The sequence below is a fragment of the Kogia breviceps genome, chromosome 1 (genome assembly GCF_026419965.1).
Source record: "Kogia breviceps isolate mKogBre1 chromosome 1, mKogBre1 haplotype 1, whole genome shotgun sequence".
NCBI classification, from domain to species: Eukaryota; Metazoa; Chordata; class Mammalia; order Artiodactyla; family Physeteridae; genus Kogia; species Kogia breviceps.
In genome coordinates, this window is record NC_081310.1 from 84,333,824 (window position 1) to 84,357,216 (window position 23,393).

Sequence of the window (23,393 nt, forward strand, 5' to 3'; positions counted from 1 at the left end):
GCATCTTAGACTCCTTAACTCCCAGGACCACACAAAGAGATAGGTTTAAAGAACAGAACCTTTTTATGGCTTACTGGACCAATAAGCTTGGCACTTAGAAAACAAGCTGCATAGCAACAGTCATTTTGTAAATCTCGATAAACATTGGAAACCCCAGTGGACCTCAAAAGTGGGGTCAAATCAATCAAGAAAGTTACTTCAGAGGTGAAAAAATACAATAAGTGCCTGAGGTTGTTGAGTTTTGCAGTAAGAAGAGCACGTTGTACACATGGAGAGCAGGCAGCTCTTTGCCTGGTAAGGACCCTTTAAACTTCCCTTTATTTGTACTACCCATGTTTTCAGAACTACTACAATTTTATGCAGAATATCCCAATAATTTCCCTAAGCATTTAAAGTGTTGTATCACATTATAAATACGGTTAAGTTGGAAAAGAAAAGGAACACAGAATATGAAAGTGTAATATAGTTTAAGAATCTCCTTCTGTGCTGTACTAGGTATGTCTGAGCCTCTTTCCTGCTCGAGTAAACATGGTGGTGGTTGTGATGGTGGAGACGGTGATGATGACAGTGACAGTGATGATTGGCCACCTCACAAAGTGCCAATTATGTGCCCGGCATTGTGGCAGCTGAATCACACACATTCATGTAAATTTTATGCCTAAGCAAGTAGGCACTGTAAATGTGGTTTTCCCCACATTTTAGTAGAGGGATTGAACTTCTGAGGAGTCAAAAAGTGTGTTCCTCAAATCAGTCAAGCAATAGTTAAGAAAATAACCTGGACTTGAAATTATATACAAACAATCATCGATATAACTCTAAATTCATATAACACTGATTGTGAGAGCCTGAAAATTCGGATCGAAGAAGGATAGAGATCAACCAAAATTATGATATGATATTGCCAAAAGCGGGTTTTAAAAGAAAGAAAGCATTTTTACCATCACACAAAAGAATTGTATTTTATTCAGGGTGTGGAGGATAAGGAACAATTGCTCATCTGGTAGAAAACACTGCCCAGGTGACAGACAGACACAGAAGAAAGCGAGAGAATCCTCAGAGGGCCCTCGGGAGAAGAGCTGCTGCTTTTCCTCCTGAGGCTCTGCGATGCTTTCTCGGGTACCTCCAGAGGGAAGCGGCGTAGCAGACTCAGATAGGAAACCTCTGACCGTCAGGAATCACCACACGCACACTGCAGGCTGAAGGGTGGAAAGCTTCTTCTGTATCCATGATAGGCTTTGAAGAGAAGATGAAGGTGGAGCTGTGGGACTAGGTGAGCCGATTGTCCTTATCCCTTCCGGATGCAGATAAAAGCTGAAGCTGTTACTTGTTCTTGGGTGGGCACTTCTGCTCGCATTGCTGAACAGGTGTCACAGGAGGACATTTCTTCTGGCACTCCTTAGGCTGGCAGGGGTCGGTGTCCTTTTTCGGTGAGCAAGGGTCGGTGTCCTTTTTCTGTGGGCAAGGGTCTTTCACCTTGGTAGGTGAGCAAGGATCAGGGCACTTATGTGGGCACACTGGAGGTGGCTTGCACTGCTGCTTGCACTGCTGCTCTTGAGAAGACATCTTTCTGGAATCTCAATATCTGAAAGGAAATATATGACCGTGTTCACAAGAAGGAATCCTACACAGACAAGAGCAAAAACTTGTGTAACACAGACAGCATCTCTTCAATCTCTAAGCATGTGTTTTAATCTCTTTAATACCTTTTAATGAATTTCTGACATCTCTCTTGTTCTTTAGCAAATCTATGCATCAGCCCAGGAAAACCTTCTCTTTTCTCATACAACTTTTCCAAAGAAAATATCTTTGTTTTAGAGAAAAAAGCAATGTTTTCTCTTTCCGTTTCATTTTTTCTTTCTTTCTTTTATTTAATGAAAACAACATCTTCAAAAAACGTTATCACAAGTTCTAAAATCCTGGGCAAGCTCACACGCAATTCCTATCACCACTTTCTGTCATGAGGACCCGACAGGATGACTTATGTACAGAGTAAAGGGCAATCAGGATGAATGTAAGAGCCTCACTCCTTCTAAGATAAATGCCTCTGAAATCACAGCAGAGGTCAAAAAAAGAGGTATAGAAAAAGGTAAATGCTTTGCTCTTTATCCCTTCATGTTAAAATTTCCTGTTAATTTCTTTTGCAATAGAGGACTTCAAGCTAGGTATTCAGAAATCTAGTCAGTTCAATAAAATATTGTGCCCATATTCCAAGTCCCCGTCCACTAAGTAGCATTATACCCATGATCACAACTTTGGACCCATCAAAGTTGCTGTCTCCAGCATAAAATCAACATTCGGGGGCCCGAGAACAAATCTGAACTGAAGAATCAGACTCACCAGGTTCTCCAAGTTCAATCGGAACTCGAGTAGCAGAAGGATAGCTGTCGTGCAGCAGAGGACCTTTTTATTGGGGCTTGCTGCCCCACCCAGGGGGAAGCAGAGCTACCAAAACTGGCTTGGTGCACTCATTTCCCAAGCCAAATGCAAATCCATCCATAACTGGCTTGGCAGGGACTCTGAAAACAGGAAATGTCCTGCGCCAGCATCTCCTCACTGGATTCTGTTCTCATGACTCACAGAGTCCCTGCCTTAGCTCTCCGTTTCAGCGGTTTATGGCAGTGGGAGAATTTCGGGGGTTCTCTAACTTGTAGGCATGGGTTCCCTTTCTTGATTGGGGAAGATGACCCTTTTCTATCTTTCACCTTCTTTGACTTCGAAAACTGCCTGCTTACTTGCACTTAAACTGGTGGCCATTTTCTCGTACATACTGGTTGGAAAATGGCCCGGCTACCTGCTGACACCTTTCTCTTTACCACAAGTCCTTCTTACAGTACATTTCGCCTGGATCCACGGCTTGCTAAGTGAAATCTCTTCTCCTCTTCTAAGACGGACTGAGGGAAGTTTGCAGATGATCTCAGATGACTTCCGGTCACAATACTAAGATGCGTCTAGTAAAGTGCTGACCTCTAGGGTCCTCCTTTCACTGCTTTGCTCCTTCAGATGAAGAACATCCAACACATTCCTATGAACTTTATAAATCTGTTTCACTTCCGGCCACAAGAAATTCCCTAGGAGGGTAGCATCACCTACCATAACTCCAATCAGCTGGCAGATCAGAACCTAGACTTACAGTAGAAACCAAGCCTCTCCCTCATACCTCCCAAACGTGACATACCACCGGCTCCTACTTAATTCCTCCCAAAGGACCAATTTGGATAATTCAACTTTTGAAGAAAGCTCAGAGGAGTGTATAAATTTTCTGGCTTCCTGTCCCTTTGAAATCATTGGAAAACCCTATCTAATATGTAATGCCGTTCAAATAACTAATTTTATATCTATTTTTTATTTATAAATTATTTAAATATGTTGATTCACATCAAATCTAGGGGTACATTCAAGAGATAGCTGAAATCCCTTGATTAATAAGTCGGTCGTTGATGTTAATTGCCATTCATACACAGCTTCTTATTGATTCGTAATAATTTTATTATAATATTAAGCTACCTTTAGATTCTTCCATATTGATCACAGCGGAAGATAAGTGAAATTATCCTATTTCATGCTCTACTTCCTTCATACAATTTGTCCATGTGCTTGAAGGAATTTTTGAAATTTTTTATGGGTCAACTTGACTGGAACAGGTTGCTGAAATATTTGGTCAATCTTTATTCGGGCTTTTTGTCTACGGATGCTTTTGAATGAGAGTAATATTTAAATCAGTGCCCTGAGTAAAGGAGTTTGCCCTCTGTAGGTGGGTAGGCCTCATATAGTCAGTCGAATAGAACAAAAGTCTGACCCCTCCCCCATCCAGGTAAGAGACAATTCCTCTGCCTGATGGCCTTCCAGCTAGGGTTGGCCCTGCATATTTTGGGCTTTCCAGCCTTCCTAATCTCGCTCTCTCTATTTGTCTCTTTCTATGTCTCTTCGCTCTCTCTCTCCTGCTGTGTGCCTGTGTGTGTCTCTCTCTATTCATATATATATATATATATATATATATATATATATGTATATATACATATATATATGTAAATTGAACATTTCTTCTGCCACTTCATGCACTCGATTCTCTATGGCCAATTAAATTAAAAATTCAAAACGTTAGTTTAAAGTGAATTTAAACTAAAACATATTAATAATACATGATACTTGTGATAGGTAATTATAACAAATATAATGAGCCTTTAGGGAATAACTGAAGTTCAGGAAACAATGCCCTAGTATGTTCTCCAACCCTGGCAAAATATTTCATTTCTGCCTTTTCAGTCCTGGACCTGAACTATCCTCTGTCCCCTTGGGCACTGCAACTTTTCTTTATGGGTCATGGCTGGTGAGCGGCCCTGTCTCATTTAGGAAAATTTTCAACACTGGCTTTACGTTACTGTAGAATGTGGTAACACATTTTTAATAGAATCAGGATGTCCCATCTCACCTGACCCCAACACTCCGCTAGACTGCTGTCATGTGCTTAAAATTCCTTTATCAGGAAAATAAATATTTTTTATTCCACCAATAAATATCAGATTTAAATTGTGTGAAACCAAAAATAAGTGTAAGGTATGATTTAACACTCAAACCGTCACATATAAGTGACTGAGAGTAGGTTTGGGGAGGGGAGAGACGAGCAGATCCCTAAAGGTCTGAAATCTAGGTGAATTACAAACTTGGGGCTGACCTCTTTGCTTTCTTCTCCTCTTTCCAGATATGTTTCAGGTCTGTAAAAGACAGTACCTTTAAAAATGTTTTTCATGCTCATTTTCTGTCTTCTCCTTCAGCCCTCCAGTCCCCTCAACCGGCCATATTACCCTTTGCTCCCCGACGTGCACTCCTAACTGTCCAATTTTGTACATTTTCATGTCAATGCATTTGGCGATGAATTCTTTCATATTTTTAAAAATTCCTGCGGTCAGTAGAGCTGACTAGTTGCAAATTAAAAGTTTAAAGTGATGTTGCTAAATGCTCTTCCTTGTCTTGGCCAACTAATCAGGAAGCTTTTCAGGACTGCGGTTTTCTAATGGGAAAGGAGGAAGAAGAGGAGAATGAGGAGGAGAGGAATAGAAAGAGGAAGCCCTTGAAACCTATGAAACAGCCACCAGCTATGCACCGGGAAGTGAAGGATCACTGAGTCAACCCAACATCACATCCCATCAGTTAAACAGATTGGGTTCCCACAACTGTTTTGTTCCTGTCAGTAAGGAAAAGCTTTCAACCCAGATTACCATTGGCCATGACCATCCAGAGACAGAGCCATGACAAGAGTACCTTCAGGAAAGGTGTCTACAAGCAATGTCGTCACCAGATGGATCATATAGAGTATTTCAGAGAACAAACAGAAGGAACTTTACTCAACAGATCAGTTACTACTCCCCATAGTTTTACATCACATCTAAGACATAAATCCTTACAGAAACGTCTGATTTCTGTCATCAAAAAATTTGGGAATTAACTGCTCAAATGGGATTGCAGTGTCAGGTACTCCAGCTTTGCTCATACCTGGGGTCATTCCCTCTGAGGACACATCTCTCAAAAAGGGCACAACTCATTATAGTCAAAGCACCAAAGTCACAGCAAGCCTGGCGCCCCCAACATGTCAGGCAGCAGTCACTTTATTGGTTGCAGTGCTGAACTTGAACACTCAAGAGCTCCTCAAGATCAACTACATGGAATGCTGCAATGAAGACTACTGTCTCCATTCTGTAGCTTTCTGAGGGTTTTACTATGAATTATTACTATAAGAAAAATGACAGGAAAGAACATTTTTTTAAATTTTGTCCAATTTTTCCTTCAACATTTTATCTCACATATTACTACTGTATGTTATACACCATTGAACAGAATAATCGTGAAAATTAAGATTCTACAACAAAATAGGGAAGAAATAAAAATAAGTAAATGAGAATTACGGTACGATATTCCTGATATTTGTAGAGAAAAGGGTCACTGCAAGTACCCTTGAATTTCTGCCTTTTGCTTTTATTTCTGAGTGTCAGACTCACTCTCCACCTACTTTCCATAATCTTGCTGAATTGGACAAATTACAGTACATTCATATGGTGGAATTCTTAAGATCATCAAAGAGCATTTTTACAAGTTGTTTTAATATTATCAAAAATATTCAAATTATAATTTTACATCGTATGCAAAACATGATGAGATTTTCAGTAACATATATTCGAGAAGAGACAGGAAATACATATAATTTGCTAAGAGTGATTTACTGGTGTAATTTCAGATAGTTTTTACTGTTGTGTTTTTCTTTTCAAAAGATTCTCCAAAGAATATCTGCGAATGAGTAAAGAATCTTAAAATGTTTCTTTGAAAAGGGAACAAGGGAACAAGGGACAAGTCTATCTATTTCTCAATTAGAGGGAAAACATTCTTCCTCCTTTGCAGACCAGATGTTTTACAACAACATTTCCGGCAAGTCATCAAAGTTGGGACTGGAGGTGGTAGATGTTTTACTGTTATTCTCTCGATATTTGATCACATCTCGATATAATCCTTCTTGAAGAAAAATCGCAATGATAATCCACCCTCATCCCAGCACTGACACACAAAAGCCACAGGCTCCCGACATTCATATGTATCTACGCAACAGTTCGATCAAAAATGGGGGATCATACCTAGCTCAGAAAACTAATGAGGAATGAGTTTGTCCAGACTTCAAAGTCAGACAGATAGAAATCCTAACATTGGTCAGACCATGATAAATTAGGTAAACGTGGATGGCGGTAAAAGAGGTAGTGATGATAATAACATAACAGTAAAGATAGTACCTCCCTTTAAACTGTTATGAGAAATAAATTTTAAGAAGAAACTATAGAAAGCACTTAGCACATTTGGCAGAAAGTATACAGTTAGTTAAATAATAAATTGTTAATCAAACAAAGACAAAACAACAAGTTCAAGTTGTGTTTGATGGTTGAGGAAGTCATTTGCTTCATTTGTTTAGAAGATTTTCAACACCACTCCATAAAATGTTTTATTTTATTTTTCTATATATCCTTTATCCTCCCTTTCTTTTTTGTTTCTTTTGAATTTTTTTTATTTTTGTTGGATTATAGTTGCTTGACAGTATTGTGTTACTTTATACTGTACAGCAAAGTGAATCATCTCTACATATACATATATCCTCTCTCTTTTGGATTTCCTTTTCATTTAGGTCACCACAGAGCACTGAGTAGAGTTCCCTGTGCTATACAGTAGGTCCTCATTAGTTATCTATTTTATACATAGTATCGCTATGCATTTATGTTAATCCTAATCTCCCAATTCATCCCACCACCCCCGTTTCCCCATTGGTATCCACACATTTGTTCTCTACATCCGTGTCTCTATTTCTGCTTTGGAAATAAGACTGTCTACGCCAATTTTTTTCAAATTCGACATATATGCGTTAATATCCAGTATTTGTTTTTCTCTTTCTGACTTACTTCACTCTGTATGACAGACTCTAGGTACATCCATGTCTCTACAAATGACCCAATTTCATTCTTTTTATGGCTGAGTAACATTCCATTTTATATAGGTACCACAACTTCTTTAGCATTCTTCTGTTGGTGGACATTTAGGTTGCTTCCGTGTATTTGCTATTGTAATCAGTACTGTTTTTGAATTATGGGTTTCTCAGGGCATATGCCCAGTAGTTGTCTTTATGGGTGATATGGTAGTTCTATTTTTAGTTTTTTAAGGAATCTCCATACTCTTCTCCATAGTGGCTGTATCAATGTACATTCCCACCAACAATGCACGAGGGTACCCTTTTCCCCAAAGCCTCTCCAGCATTTATTATTTGTTGACATTATTATCAAGGCCATTCTGACCAATGTCAGGTGATACCTCACTGTAGTTTTGATTTACATTTCTCTAATAGTTAACAATGTTGACCATATTTTCATATGCTTTTTGGCAACCTGTATATCTTCTATAGAGAAATGTCTATTTAGATCTACCACCCATTTTCTGATTGGGTTGTTTGGTTTTTTTAAAATATTGAGCTGTATGAGCTATTTGTATATTTTGGAGATTAATCCTTTTTCTGCTGCTTTGTTTACACATATTTTCTCCCATCCTGAGGGTTGTCTTTTCATCTTGTTTATGGTTTCCTTTGCTGCACAAAATCTTTTGTGTTTCATTCGGTCCCATTTGTTTATTTTTGGTTTTATTCTCATTATTCTAGGAGGTGGGTCCAAAAAGATCATGCTGCAATTTATGTCAAAGAGTGTTCTGTCTATGTTTTCCTCTAAGTGTTTTATAGTGTCTGGCCTCACATTTAGGTCTTTAATCCACTTTGAGTTTATTTTTGTGTATGGCTTTAAGGAGTGTTGTGGGAAGCCAAAGTCGAGCTGAAGGAATCCGTCTTCCTGACTTCAGACTATACTACAAAGCTAGAGTAATGAAGACAGTATGGTATTGGCACAAAAACTGAAACATAGATCAATGGAACAGGACAGACAGCCCAGAGACAAACCCAGGAACCTATGGTCACCTAATCTATGACAAAGGAGGCCAGAATACACAATGGAGCAAAGACAGCCTCTTCAATAAGTGGTGCTGAGAAATTTGACAGCTACATGTAAAAGAATGAAATTAGAACAGTCCCTAACACCAGGCTTCATTTTTATAAAGAATTTTTATATCATTTCTATTTTAAGTCACTTCCAAAAGTTTTTAGGGGAAAGCTAATAAGAACACCCAACTTGAATTAGGTATGAAGAAATAATAAAATGGACTATCATAGGCACTTATTCTTATGTGGTGAAATGGGAGTTAATCTAAGCAGAAATTTAGAACATAGTATAGAAACAGGACAATGTAATTGTTCCTAGGTATTTGCACTCACTTAAGCCTTCCTCTGAATGTTGCTAAATACCAAAGAAATCGCAATCCAAAGCTAACATGTTAATACACTTGGTTGAAAAAATAACATTTATACATATTTATTATTCTGTATTAAAAATATGATGTAATCTCTGGTTCCTTTTACTAACACTATGGTAAGCTGTTTAAGACACTAGGAAAATCTCTAGTTTAAATATCACATTCCTCCTTGTGGCAGTTTACCCCAATGTCAGGCTATGTCTTTATAAGAAAATGAATAGCCATCAGCGCTAAGTTTTCAGTTGCAAATAGACTTTATAAACCTAGCTTTGTATTCCGTAAATGTGGGATCAGAATATTTAAGGTAGTGATTTCAATTGCTGATAAAAATATGAACTGATCCCATGTGGTGTGTGCTAGTGAGAGTAAGAGGAACATGAGGTTAAAAACTGGGATGAATCAGACACGTCTCATAACCGTCTTTCCAAGACAGTGAAGGTACATGGGCTGTGTAGGTAGCTCCACAAAAGTCATAAAGAAAAATAAAGAAGCTTATGCTAAAATGTGGAAAATTCTGGGGAGAAAAACCGTTTGGACTTTAGCATGGGAGGAGCAGGTGACTGCTTCCTGGACAGAGAGGGCTGACAGAGCTGACAGAACAATAAGAGGATAACTTACAGAAAAGATAAGTGAAATATAAAACTTCTTATAAAACTCTAAAATCAAAACTGACTCAAGATCTTACAGAGCTAAATATAATTTTACCATATGATCTAGTAATAGCACTCCTAGAAATTTATCCAACTGCTTTCAAAATGTGCCCACACAAAAATCTGCAAGATACTGTTTATAACATCTGTATTCATAATTTCCAAGAACTGGCAGCCACCAAGGTGTCTTTCAATAGATTATTGGATAAATAAAATGTGGTAGACAAACACAATAGAATACTATTCAGTGATAAAATAAATGAACTATCAAGCCACACAAAGACTTAGTTGAATATTACATGCAAAGTGCTGAGTAAAAGAAGTCAGTCTGAAAGGCTACATACGGTATGATCCTTCTTATCTGACTTCCGGAAAAAGGAAAACTACACATCCACGAAACTCAACAAATTCATTAAAGTTAAATCCAAAGAAACCCGCATCATAATCAAACATTAAAATCGAGAATCTTGAAAGCAAGAAGAAATGAGGAGACTCTAATGTACAAGGGGTCCTCAATAAAACTGTCAGCCAATTTCTCCTCAGAACTTTGGAGGCCAAGAGGCAGTGGGATATGATATATTTAAAGTGCTGAAAGAAAAACCCTGTCAACCTAGAATTCTATATCTGGGATAAGTGTCCTATAAAGACAAGGGAGAATTTATGATATTCCAGATAAACATGACCTGAGGGAGTTCATTACCCCCTGATTTGCCCAACAAGAAATGTTAAAGGGAGCCCTTTATGTTAATAATGAAAGGATCCTAAAAAAGAAAAACACTTGGAATCATTTGAACACATGAACATTTCCATTGAAAGTAAGTACATGGGAAAATACAAAAGCCAGTATTATGGTAATTTTCGTTTGTAACTTCACTTTCTATTTTCTACTATATTTAAAAGACAAGTTTATTAAAAATAATTGTAAAACTATACTTGTGACCACAAAAAGTATAAAGATGTAATTTGTGACATCATTAGCATAAAAAGAGGATGGAGTTTTATAGGAATAAATTTTTTAATGCAATTGGTGTTAAGCTGGCATCAATCCAAACTAGGTTGTTATAATTTTAGGATGTAATCACCACTGTAACCACAAAGCAAATACCTAGAGAATATACACCAATCCTTCTCAAATTCTTCAAAAAATTGAAAACGGGGAACACTTCCTAGCTCATTTTATGAGGCCAGCATTACTTTGATATAAAAGCCAGACAAAGACACTATCAGAAATTAAAACTACAGACTAAATTACCCGATGAATACAAATGCAAGAAAGCTTTTATCAAAACTTAGGAAATCACATTCAGCAACATACTAAAAAGAGTATACAACGTGCTCAAGTGGAATTTATTCCTGAATGCAAGCATTACTCATTGTACAAAAATCAATCTGGGTGGAGCTTCAAGATGGCGGAGGAGTAAGACGTGGAGATCTCCTTCCTCCCCACAAATACATCAGAAATACATCTACATGTGGAACAACTGCTACAGAACACCTACTGAACACGGGCAGAAGACCTCAGACCTCCCAAAATGCAAGACACTCCACCCGTACCTGGGTAGGGCAAAAGAAACAAGAAAAAACAGGGACAAAAGAATAGGGACTTGACCTGCACCAGTGGGAGGGACCTGTGAAGGAGGAAAGGTTGCCACACACTAGGAGCTCCTTCGCAGGCGGAGACTGCAGGTGGTGGAGGGTGGAAGTTTCGGCGCCACGGAGGAGAGCGCAGCAACAGGGAGGCGGAGGGCAAAGCAGAGAGATTCCCGCACAGAGCATCGGTGCCGACCAGCACTCACCAGCCCGAGACGCTTGTCTGCTCACCTGCCGGGACGGGTGGGGCCTGAATGCTGAGGCTCGAGATTCGGAGGTCAGACCCCAGGGAGAGGACTGGGCTTGGCAGCATGAACACAGCCTGAAGGGAAATAGTGCGCCACAGCTACCCTGGAGGGAGTCCGGGAAAAGGTCTGGACCTGCCGAACAAGGAAGAGACCATTCTTATGGGGTGCGCGAGGACACGAGATTCCTTCCCTGTGTGCCCACAGAAGGCAGAGCACTGCCTCAGTGAGTTCCAGAGACAGGCATGAGCCACAGCTATCAGCTCGGATCCCAGAGACGGGCATGAAATGCTAGCAATGCTGCTGCTGCCACCAGGAAATCTGTGTGCAAGCACAGGTCACTATCCACAACCCCCCTGGGAGCCTGTGCAGCCCACCACTGCCAGGGTGCCATGATCCAGGGACAACTTTCCCGGGAGAACGCACGGCATGCCACAGGCTGCTACAACGTCACGCCGGCCTCTGATGCCGCAGGCTCACCCCGCACTACATATCCCTCCCTCACCCAGACCTGAGGGAGCCAGAGAGCCCGAATCAGCTGCTCCTTTAACCCTGTCTGGTCTGCACAAAGAACAGGGGCCCTCAGGAGACCTACATGCAGAGGCAGGGCCAAATCCAAAGCTGAACCCCAGGAGCTGTGCAAATAAAGAAGAGAAAGGGAAATTTCTCCCAGCAGCCTCAGGAGCAGCGGATTAAACCTCCATAATCAACTTGATGTACCCTGCATCTGTGGAGTACGTGAGTAACAAGGAATCATGCCAAATTGAAGATGTGGACTTTGGGAGCAAAGATATTCTTAAAATCCATTTTCTCTTTTTGTGAGTGTGTATGTGTATGTTTCTTTGTGTGACTTTGTCGGTATAGCTTTACTTTTACCATTTGTCCTGGGGTTCTGTCTGTCCGTTTTGTTTCGTTTTGTTTTGTTATTACATATAAAAATTTTATTCTTATTACTTATTTTTATTTTAATAACTTTTATGTTTTATTATCATTTATATTCTTCGTTCCTTCTTTCTTTCTTTCTTTCTTTTTTTCTTTTCTTTTTGCCCATTTATTCTGAGCCGTGTGGAGGACAGGCTCTTGGTTCTCCAGCCAGGCATCAGGGCTGTGCCTCTGAGGTGGGAGAGCAAAATTCAGGATACTGGTCCACAAGAGACCTCCAAGCTCCACGTAATGTCAAATGGCGAAAATGTTCCAGAGATCTCCATCTCAAGGCCCAGACCCAGCTTCACTCAACGACCAGCAAGCTTCAGTGCTGGACACCCTATGCCAAACAACTACAAAGAAAGGAACACAACCCCACCCATTAGCAGAGAGGCTGCCGAAAATCATAATAAGGCTGCACACACCCCAAAACACAACACCACAGACACCCCAAAACACACCACCATCTTTCTGGTGGGACCTGCCCACCAGAAAGACAAGATCCAGCCTCATCCACCAGAACACAGGTAATAGTCCCCTCCACCAGGAAGCTTACACAACCCACTGAGCCAACCTTAGCCACTGGTGACAGACACCAAAAACAACAGGAATTTCGAACCTGCAGGCTGCAAAAAGAAGACCACAAACACAGTAAGATAAGAAAAATTAGAAGACAGAGAAACACACAGCAGAGTAAGGAGCAAGGTGAAAAACCCACCAGACCTAACAAATGAAGAGGAAATAGGCATTCTACCTCAAAAAAAAAATCACAATAATGATAGGAAAGATGATCCAAACTCTTGGAAATAAAATAGAGAAAATGCAAGAAACATTTAATAAGGACCTAGAAGAACTAACGAGGAAACAAGCAATGATGCACAACATAATGACTGATTTTAAAAATACTCTACAAGGGATCAATAACAGAATAACTGAGGCAGAAGAACGGATAAGTGACCAGGAAGATAAAATAGTGGAAATAACTACTGCAGAGCAGAATAAAGAAAAAAGAAGAAAAGAACTGAGGACAGTCTCAGAGACCTCTGGGAAACCATTAAACACACCAACATTTGAATTATAGGGATCCCAGAAGAAGAAGAGAAAAATAAAGGCACTGAGAAAATGTTTGAAGAAATTATAGTTGAAAACGTCCCTAATATGGGAAAGGAAATATTTAACCAATTCCAGGAAGCACAGAGATGCCCATAGACGATAAATCCAAGGAGAAACACCCCAAGACACATATTAATCACACTATCAAAAATTAAACACAGGGGCTTCCCTGGTGGCGCAGTGGTTGAGAGTCCGTCTGCCGATGCAGGGGACACGGGTTCGTGGCCCAGTCCGGGAAGATCTCACATGCCACGGAGCGGCTCGACCCATGAGCCATGGCCGCTGAGCCTGCGCGTCCGGAGCCTGTGCTCAACAACAGGAAAGGTCACAACAGTGAGAGGCCCAAGTGCCGCAAAAACAAACAGACAAAAAGTTAAATACAGGGGCTTCCCCGGTGACACAGTGGTTGAGAGTTCGCCTGCCGATGCAGGGAACACAGGTTTGTTCCCCGGTCCGGGAAGATGCCACATGCCACGGAGCGGTTAGGCCCGTGAGCCATGGCCACTGGGCCTGCGTGTCCGCAGCATGTGGTCCATGGCAGGAGATGCCAAAATGGTGACAGACCCAAGTACCACAAAAAAAAAAGAAAAAGAAAAACAACTAAATACAATGAAAACATATTAAAAGGAACAAGGGAAAACAACAAATAACACACAAGGGAATATCCATAAGGTTAACATCTGATCTTTCAGCAGAAACTCTGCAAGCCACAAGGGAGTGGCAGAACATATTTAAAGTGATGAAGGAGAAAAACCTACAACCAACATTACTCTACCCAGCAAGGATCTCATTCAGAATCCATGCAGAAATTAAAACCTTTACAGACAAGCAAAAGCTGAGAGAGTTCAGCACAACCAAACAAACTTTACAACAAATGCTAAAGGAACTCATCTGGCGAGAAACACAAGAGAAGGAAAAGACCTACAAAACAAACCCAAAACAATTACGAAAATGGGAATAGGAACATACATATCGATAATTACCTTAAATGGAAATGGATTAAATGCTCCCACCAAAAGATACAGACTGGCTGAGTGGATACAAAAACAAGACCCGTATATATGCTGTCTACAAGAGACACACTTCAGACCTAGGGACACATACAGACTGAAAGTGAGGGGATGGAAAAAGATATTCCATTCAAATGGAATTCAAAAGAAAGCTGGAATACCAATGATCATATCAGAAAAAATAGACCTTTAAATAAAGACTATTACAAGAGACAAAGAAGGACACTACATAATGATCAAGGGATCTATCCAAGAAGAAGATATAACAATTGTAAATATTTATGCACCCAACATAGGTGCACCGCAATACATAAGGCAAATACTAACAGCCATAAAAGGGGAAATCGACAGTAACACAATCGTAGTAGCAGACTTTAACACCCCACTTTCACCAATGGACAGATCATCCAAAATGAAAATACATAAGGAAACACAAGCTTTAAATGATTCATTAAACATGATGGACTTAATTGATATTTATAGGACATTCCATCCAACAACAACAGAATACACATTTTTCTCAAGTGTTCATGGAACATTCTCCAGGATAGATCATATCTTGGGTAACAAATCAAGCCATGGTAAATTTAAGAAAATTGAAATCGCATCAAGTATCTTTTCTGACCACAATGCTAGGAGACTACATATCAATTACAGGAAAAGATCTGTAAAAAATACAATCACATAGAGGAGAAACAATACACCACTTAATTACCAGGTGATCACTGAAGAAATCAAAGAGGAAATCAAAAAATACCTAGAAACAAATGACAATGGAGGCACGATGACCCAAAACCTATGGGATGCAGCAAAAGCAGCTCTAAGAGGGAAGATTTTCACAATACAATCCTACCTTAAGAAACAGGAAACATCTCATATAAACAACCTAACCTTGCACCTAAAGCAACTGGAGAAAGAAGAACAAAAATACCCCAAAATTAGTAGAGGAAAGAAATCATAAAGATCAGATCAGAAATAAGTGAAAAAGAAATGAAGGAAACGATAGCAAAGATCAATAAAACTAAAAGCTGGTTCTTTGAGAAGATAAACAAAATTGATAAACCATTAGCCAGACTCATCAAGAAAAAAAGGGAGAAGACTCAAATCAATAGAATTAGAAAGGGAAAAGGAGATGTAACAACTGACACTGCAGAAATACAAAAGATTATTAGAGATTACTACAAGCAACTGTATGCCAATAAAATGGACAACCTGGAAGAAATGGACAAATTCTTAGAAATGCACAAGCTGCCGAGACAGACCCAAGAAGAAATAGAAAATATGAACAGACCAATCACAAGCACTGAAATTGAAACGGTGATTAAAAATCTTCCAACAAGCAAAAGCCCAGGACCAGATGGCTTCACAGGCGAATTCTAGCAAACATTTAGAGAAGAGCTAACACCTATCTTTCTCATACTCTTCCAAAAGATAGCAGAGGGAGGAACACTCCCAAACTCATTCTATGAGGCCACCATCACCCTGATACCAAAACCAGACAAAGACGTCACAAAGAAAGAAAACTACAGGCCAATATCACTGATGAACATAGATGCAAAAATCCTCAACAAACTACTAGCAAACAGAATCCAACAGCACATTAAAAGGATCATACACCATGATCAAGTGGGGTTTATTCCAGGAATGCAAGGATTCTTCAATATACGCAAATCAATCAACGTGATACACCATATCAACAAACTGAAGGAGAGAAACCATATGATCATCTCAATAGATGCAGAGAAAGCTTTTGACAAAATTCAACACCCATTTATGATAAAAACCCTGCAGAAAGTAGGCATCGAGGGAACTTTCCTCAACATAATAAAAGCCATATATGACAAACTCACAGCCAGCATCGTTCTCAGTGGTGAAAAACTGAAACCATTTCCACTAAGATCAGGAACAAGACAAGGTTGCCCACTCTCACCACTCTTATTCAACCTAGTTTTGGAAGTTCTAGCCACAGCAATCAGAGGAAAAAAAGAAATAAAAGGAATCCAAATAGGAAAAGAAGAAGTAAAGCTGTCACTGTTTGCAGATGACATGATACTATACATAGAGAGTCCTAAGGATGCTGCCAGAAAACTACTAGAACTAATCAATGAATTGGGTAAAATAGCAGGATACAAAAGTAATGCACAGAAATCTCTGGCATTCTTATACACTAATGATGAAAAATCTGATAGTGAAATTAAGAAAACACTCCCATTTACCATTGCAACACAAAGAATAAAATATCGAGGAATAAACCTACCTAAGGAGACAAAAGACTTGTATGCAGGAAACTATAAGACACTGATGAAAGAAATTAAAGATGATACAAATAGGTGGAGAAATATACCATGTTCTTGGATTGGAAGAATCAACATTGTGAAAATGACTCTACTACCCAAAGCAATCGACAGATTCAATGCAATCCCTATCAAATTACCACTGGCATCTTTTACAGAACTAGAACAAAAAATTTCACAATTTGTATGGAAACACAAAAGACCCCAAATAGCCAAAGCAATCTTGAGAATAAAAAATGGAGCTGGAGGAATCAGGCTCCCTGACTTCAGACTATACTACAAGGCTAGAGTAATCAAGACAGTATGGTACTGGCACATAAACAGAAATATAGATCCATGGAACAGGAAAGAAAGGCCAGAGATAAACCCACGCACATATGGTCACCTTATCTTTGATAAAGGAGGGAAGGATATACAGTGGAGAAAAGACAGCCTCTTCAATAAGTGGTGCTGGGAATACTGGACAGCTACCTGTAAAAGTATGAAATTAGAACACTCCCTAACACCACACACAGAAATAAACTCAAAATGGGTTAAAGACCTAAATGTAAGGGCAGACACTATCAAACATAGGCAGAACACTCTATGACATAAATCCCAGCAAGATCCTTTTTGACCCATCTCCTGGAGAAATGGAAATAAAAACAAAAATAAGCAAATGGGACCTAATGAAACTTAAAAGCTTTTGCACAGCAAAGGAAACCATAAACAAGACCCAAAGACAACCCTCAGAATGGGAGAAAATAGTTGCAAATGAAACAACTGACAAAGGATTAATATCCAAAATTTATAAGCAACTCATGTAGCTCAATAACAAAAAAACAAACAACCCAATCCAAAGATGGGCAGAAGAACTAAATAGACATTTCTCCAAAGAAGATATACAGATTGCCAAGAAACACATGAAAGAATGCTCAACATCATTAATCATTAGAGAAATGCAAGTCAAAACTACAATGAGATACCATCTCACACCGGTCAGATTGGCCATCATCAAAAACTCTAGAAACAATAAATGCTGGAGAGGGTGTGGAGAAAAGGGAACCCTGTGGCACTGCTGGTGGGAATGTAAGTTGATACAGCCACTATGGAGAACAGTATGGAGGTTCCTTAAAATACTACAAATAGAACTACCATACGACCCCACAATCCCACTACTAGGCATATACCCTGAGAAAACCATAATTCAAAAAGAGTCATGGGGCTTCCCTGGTGGCGCAGTGGTTGAGAGTCCGCCTGCCGATGCAGGAGACACGGGTTCGTGCCCTGGTCCGGGAAGATCCCACATGCCGCGGAGCAACTAAGCCCGTGAGCCATGGCCGCTGGGCCTGCGCGTCCGGAGCCTGTGCTCCGCAACGGGAGAGGCCACAACAGTGAGAGGCCTGCATACCGCAAAAAAAAAAAAAAAAAAGAGTCATGTACCAAAATGTTTATTGCAGCTCTATTTACGATAGCCAGGACATGGAAGCAACCTAAGTGTCCATCAACAGATGAATGGATAAAGAAGATGTGGCACATATGTACAATGGAATATTACTCAGCCATAAAAAGAAATGAAACTGAGTTATTTGTAATGAGGTGGATAGACCTGGAGTCTGTCATACAGAGTGAAATAAGTCAGAAGGAGAAAAACAAAGACCGTATGCTAACACATATATATGGAATCTAAGCAAAGAAATGTCATGAAGAGATTAGTGGTAGGACGGGAATAAAACACAGACCTACTAGAGCATGGACTTGAGGATATGGGAAGGGGGAAGGGTAAGCTGTGACGAAGTGAGAGAGTGGCAGGGACATATACACACTACCAAATGTAAATTAGATGGCTAGTGGGAAGCTGCCGCATAACACAGGGAGATCACGTCTGTGCTTTGTGACCACCTAGAGGGGTGGGATAGGGAGGGTGGGAGGGAGGGTGATGTAAGAGGGAAGAGATATGGGAACATATATATATGTATAGCTGATTCACTTTGTCGTAAAGGAGAAACTAACACGCTATTGTAAAACAATTATACACAAATAAACATGTTAATAAATAAATAAATAAATAAATAAATAGTATGATAAATTGTATAATTTATACAATTTACCTCATATAATATAATGGGGAAAACATAAAGCTGTTCAAAAATAGGCAAGTTTATTAAACGGCCAAAAATAATCACTGCGTATATTTTGCTGTTTTTAGTGTTAAGAGTTTTCAGTTTTCATAAACCCACACACATGCGTACATGTCTTTCAGGTTCCTGATTTGAGATCTTTTAACTTCTGTAAAACAGATGCCTCCAGACGTACGTTGCTCTCTATGTGCTGCATTACATTTATCTTTAAAATGCTTCTATGTTTTCTTTTCGTTTTCATTCATCACAAAGTGTTTTATATTTATTTGTTATTTCTTCTTTGAGCCAATGTTTATTTAGGATTATGTTGCCAAACTCAGAGATGTCACAGAAAAAGAGAGTAGAATGCTGGTCAGCAGGGACTGGGGGATGGGGGAAAAATGGAGATGCTGGTCAAAGGCGACAACTCTGCAGTCATATGATGAATAAGCTCTGGGAGTCTGAGGTACAGCAGGGTGAGTCTAGATAATAACACTGTTGTGTACTTGAAACTTGCTGGGAAAGTAGACCTTAAGCATTCTCACCAAACACACACACACACATACACACGCGCGCGCACCGTGCGCGCGCAAACACTCGGACATACACACATTTAAACGGCTACTGTTGAAGTAACTAATTATTATGTAACCGATGGAGGAAATCACTGCACAAAGTACACATATGTCAAATCGTCACATTATACACCGTAGATGTGCACAATTTAATCACTTCTACCTCAATAAAACTGAAGGGAAAAGATGAAAGAGTAACCATCATACAGAAGAGTAACAACGTTTGGGAAGCTCTGTGTTCCTGCTCCTCCTTGCCTCTCTTAGGCTCTGATACTATTCTCTGAGAGAGCTTCCCTTATCCATTATTCTCTGGGGCCCTGTATACACCTCATAGTGGACATTCACTTTTAATCACCTGTACTGACCACATCTGAAGTAGGTAGGGTGGAGAGTGGGGAAAGGAAGGCTGAACAGTCGTTACAATTCTTGAAAAATCAGTCTTTTTCATTTTGGCACATAGTTTATTTAGTTGTCAATTCCCTCAAAAACTTAGTAGGCACCTGACAGAATTCATTCCTCCAATCATTTCTATGTCCTAGGGACCACACTCAGCTCCTTTACTGGAAGTAACTTTCTGGCCTCATTAAACTGTTGCCTTGATCCCTGAACATAATACACCTACCATGAGGCTCCCCGGCACACAGGTGGAAAGACTACAACATCTGTCTCTTTTCTCTATTGTTACAGTCAACTGAAATTGGACTTCAAGTTCAAAAGCACTTCTAATCTCATCTCTGACTCTTTAGGGCTTACAAGTGTTGAGTTTCCTAAGTCAACAAGGTTTTGAATATCTGGGCTGCATTTTCTTCTTTTGATTTTTTTTTATTTCTGACCTGTCAACCAGAAAGTTTTTCCTGGACATATGTCTATTGAAGTACCCTGGTCAAGTCAACAAGTGCCCAACATTCCGTCTGCCTCTCAGGATACCATGGACAACCACTACTGAAAACATTTTGTCATTGAATAAAATATATCACCACATTTATGGCTCCCAATATCAGATTCCTTGCCAACCACCTCCTGACTCTTAAGCCAATGTGCTAATATTAAAATTTCTCACAGGAGCATCCCACCTCACAGAACTAATTTCTGTGTCAGGTCAAATAACACTAACTAAAGTAGAGACAACTCCCAAATATCAGTGTTGATTTCTCACTCATGTGAGAGTCTGTTGAGCTTTGGGCAGTAATCTGGGCATCTTTTTCTTCTGCAGTTCTGGCATCTTAGACTCCTTAACTTCCAGGACCACACAAAGAGATAGGTTTAAAGAACAGAACCTTTTTATGGCTTACTGGACCAGTAAGCTTGGCACTTAGAAAACAAGCTGCATAGCAACAGTCATTTTGTAAATCTCGATAAACATTGGAAACCCCAGTGGACCTCAAAAGTGGGGTCAAATCAATCAAGAAAGTTACTTCAGAGGTGAAAAAATACAATAAGTGCCTGAGGTTGTTGAGTTTTGCAGTAAGAAGAGCACGTTGTACACATGGAGAGCAGGCAGCTCTTTGCCTGGTAAGGACCCTTTAAACTTCCCTTTATTTGTACTACCCATGTTTTCAGAACTACTACAATTTTATGCAGAATATCCCAATAATTTCCCTAAGCATTTAAAGTGTTGTATCACATTATAAATACGGTTAAGTTGGAAAAGAAAAGGAACACAGAATATGAAAGTGTAATATAGTTTAAGAATCTCCTTCTGTGCTGTACTAGGTATGTCTGAGCCTCTTTCCTGCTCGAGTAAACATGGTGGTGGTTGTGATGGTGGAGACGGTGATGATGACAGTGACAGTGATGATTGGCCACCTCACAAAGTGCCAATTATGTGCCCGGCATTGTGGCAGCTGAATCACACACATTCATGTAAATTTTATGCCTAAGCAAGTAGGCACTGTAAATGTGGTTTTCCCCACATTTTAGTAGAGGGATTGAACTTCTGAGGAGTCAAAAAGTGTGTTCCTCAAATCAGTCAAGCAATAGTTAAGAAAATAACCTGGACTTGAAATTATATACAAACAATCATCGATATAACTCTAAATTCATATAACACTGATTGTGAGAGCCTGAAAATTCGGATCGAAGAAGGATAGAGATCAACCAAAATTATGATATGATATTGCCAAAAGCGGGTTTTAAAAGAAAGAAAGCATTTTTACCATCACACAAAAGAATTGTATTTTATTCAGGGTGTGGAGGATAAGGAACAATTGCTCATCTGGTAGAAAACACTGCCCAGGTGACAGACAGACACAGAAGAAAGCGAGAGAATCCTCAGAGGGCCCTCGGGAGAAGAGCTGCTGCTTTTCCTCCTGAGGCTCTGCGATGCTTTCTCGGGTACCTCCAGAGGGAAGCGGCGTAGCAGACTCAGATAGGAAACCTCTGACCGTCAGGAATCACCACACGCACACTGCAGGCTGAAGGGTGGAAAGCTTCTTCTGTATCCATGATAGGCTTTGAAGAGAAGATGAAGGTGGAGCTGTGGGACTAGGTGAGCCGATTGTCCTTATCCCTTCCGGATGCAGATAAAAGCTGAAGCTGTTACTTGTTCTTGGGTGGGCACTTCTGCTCGCATTGCTGAACAGGTGTCACAGGAGGACATTTCTTCTGGCACTCCTTAGGCTGGCAGGGGTCGGTGTCCTTTTTCGGTGAGCAAGGGTCGGTGTCCTTTTTCTGTGGGCAAGGGTCTTTCACCTTGGTAGGTGAGCAAGGATCAGGGCACTTATGTGGGCACACTGGAGGTGGCTTGCACTGCTGCTTGCACTGCTGCTCTTGAGAAGACATCTTTCTGGAATCTCAATATCTGAAAGGAAATATATGACCGTGTTCACAAGAAGGAATCCTACACAGACAAGAGCAAAAACTTGTGTAACACAGACAGCATCTCTTCAATCTCTAAGCATGTGTTTTAATCTCTTTAATACCTTTTAATGAATTTCTGACATCTCTCTTGTTCTTTAGCAAATCTATGCATCAGCCCAGGAAAACCTTCTCTTTTCTCATACAACTTTTCCAAAGAAAATATCTTTGTTTTAGAGAAAAAAGCAATGTTTTCTCTTTCCGTTTCATTTTTTCTTTCTTTCTTTTATTTAATGAAAACAACATCTTCAAAAAACGTTATCACAAGTTCTAAAATCCTGGGCAAGCTCACACGCAATTCCTATCACCACTTTCTGTCATGAGGACCCGACAGGATGACTTATGTACAGAGTAAAGGGCAATCAGGATGAATGTAAGAGCCTCACTCCTTCTAAGATAAATGCCTCTGAAATCACAGCAGAGGTCAAAAAAAGAGGTATAGAAAAAGGTAAATGCTTTGCTCTTTATCCCTTCATGTTAAAATTTCCTGTTAATTTCTTTTGCAATAGAGGACTTCAAGCTAGGTATTCAGAAATCTAGTCAGTTCAATAAAATATTGTGCCCATATTCCAAGTCCCCGTCCACTAAGTAGCATTATACCCATGATCACAACTTTGGACCCATCAAAGTTGCTGTCTCCAGCATAAAATCAACATTCGGGGGCCCGAGAACAAATCTGAACTGAAGAATCAGACTCACCAGGTTCTCCAAGTTCAATCGGAACTCGAGTAGCAGAAGGATAGCTGTCGTGCAGCAGAGGACCTTTTTATTGGGGCTTGCTGCCCCACCCAGGGGGAAGCAGAGCTACCAAAACTGGCTTGGTGCACTCATTTCCCAAGCCAAATGCAAATCCATCCATAACTGGCTTGGCAGGGACTCTGAAAACAGGAAATGTCCTGCGCCAGCATCTCCTCACTGGATTCTGTTCTCATGACTCACAGAGTCCCTGCCTTAGCTCTCCGTTTCAGCGGTTTATGGCAGTGGGAGAATTTCGGGGGTTCTCTAACTTGTAGGCATGGGTTCCCTTTCTTGATTGGGGAAGATGACCCTTTTCTATCTTTCACCTTCTTTGACTTCGAAAACTGCCTGCTTACTTGCACTTAAACTGGTGGCCATTTTCTCGTACATACTGGTTGGAAAATGGCCCGGCTACCTGCTGA

At 40.0% G+C, this 23,393-nt stretch overlaps 3 protein-coding genes across 3 annotated transcripts in view; 1 reads left to right on the top strand and 2 right to left on the bottom strand.

The window, feature by feature from the left end:
* Positions 1 to 23,393, top strand: part of S100A9 (S100 calcium binding protein A9) — a 392,565-nt gene that overhangs the window by 174,396 nt on the left and 194,776 nt on the right. The window lies entirely within an intron of this gene.
* LOC136793529 (small proline-rich protein 2D-like) lies at positions 1,321 to 1,563 on the bottom strand. Its single transcript, XM_067025079.1, has one exon. It carries the CDS (start codon positions 1,561 to 1,563, stop codon positions 1,321 to 1,323), a length of 243 nt encoding a protein of 80 aa, XP_066881180.1.
* On the bottom strand, positions 21,916 to 22,158 carry LOC136793530 (small proline-rich protein 2D-like). The gene has a single exon (XM_067025086.1). The coding sequence runs from the start codon at positions 22,156 to 22,158 to the stop codon at positions 21,916 to 21,918; it is 243 nt and encodes an 80-aa protein (XP_066881187.1).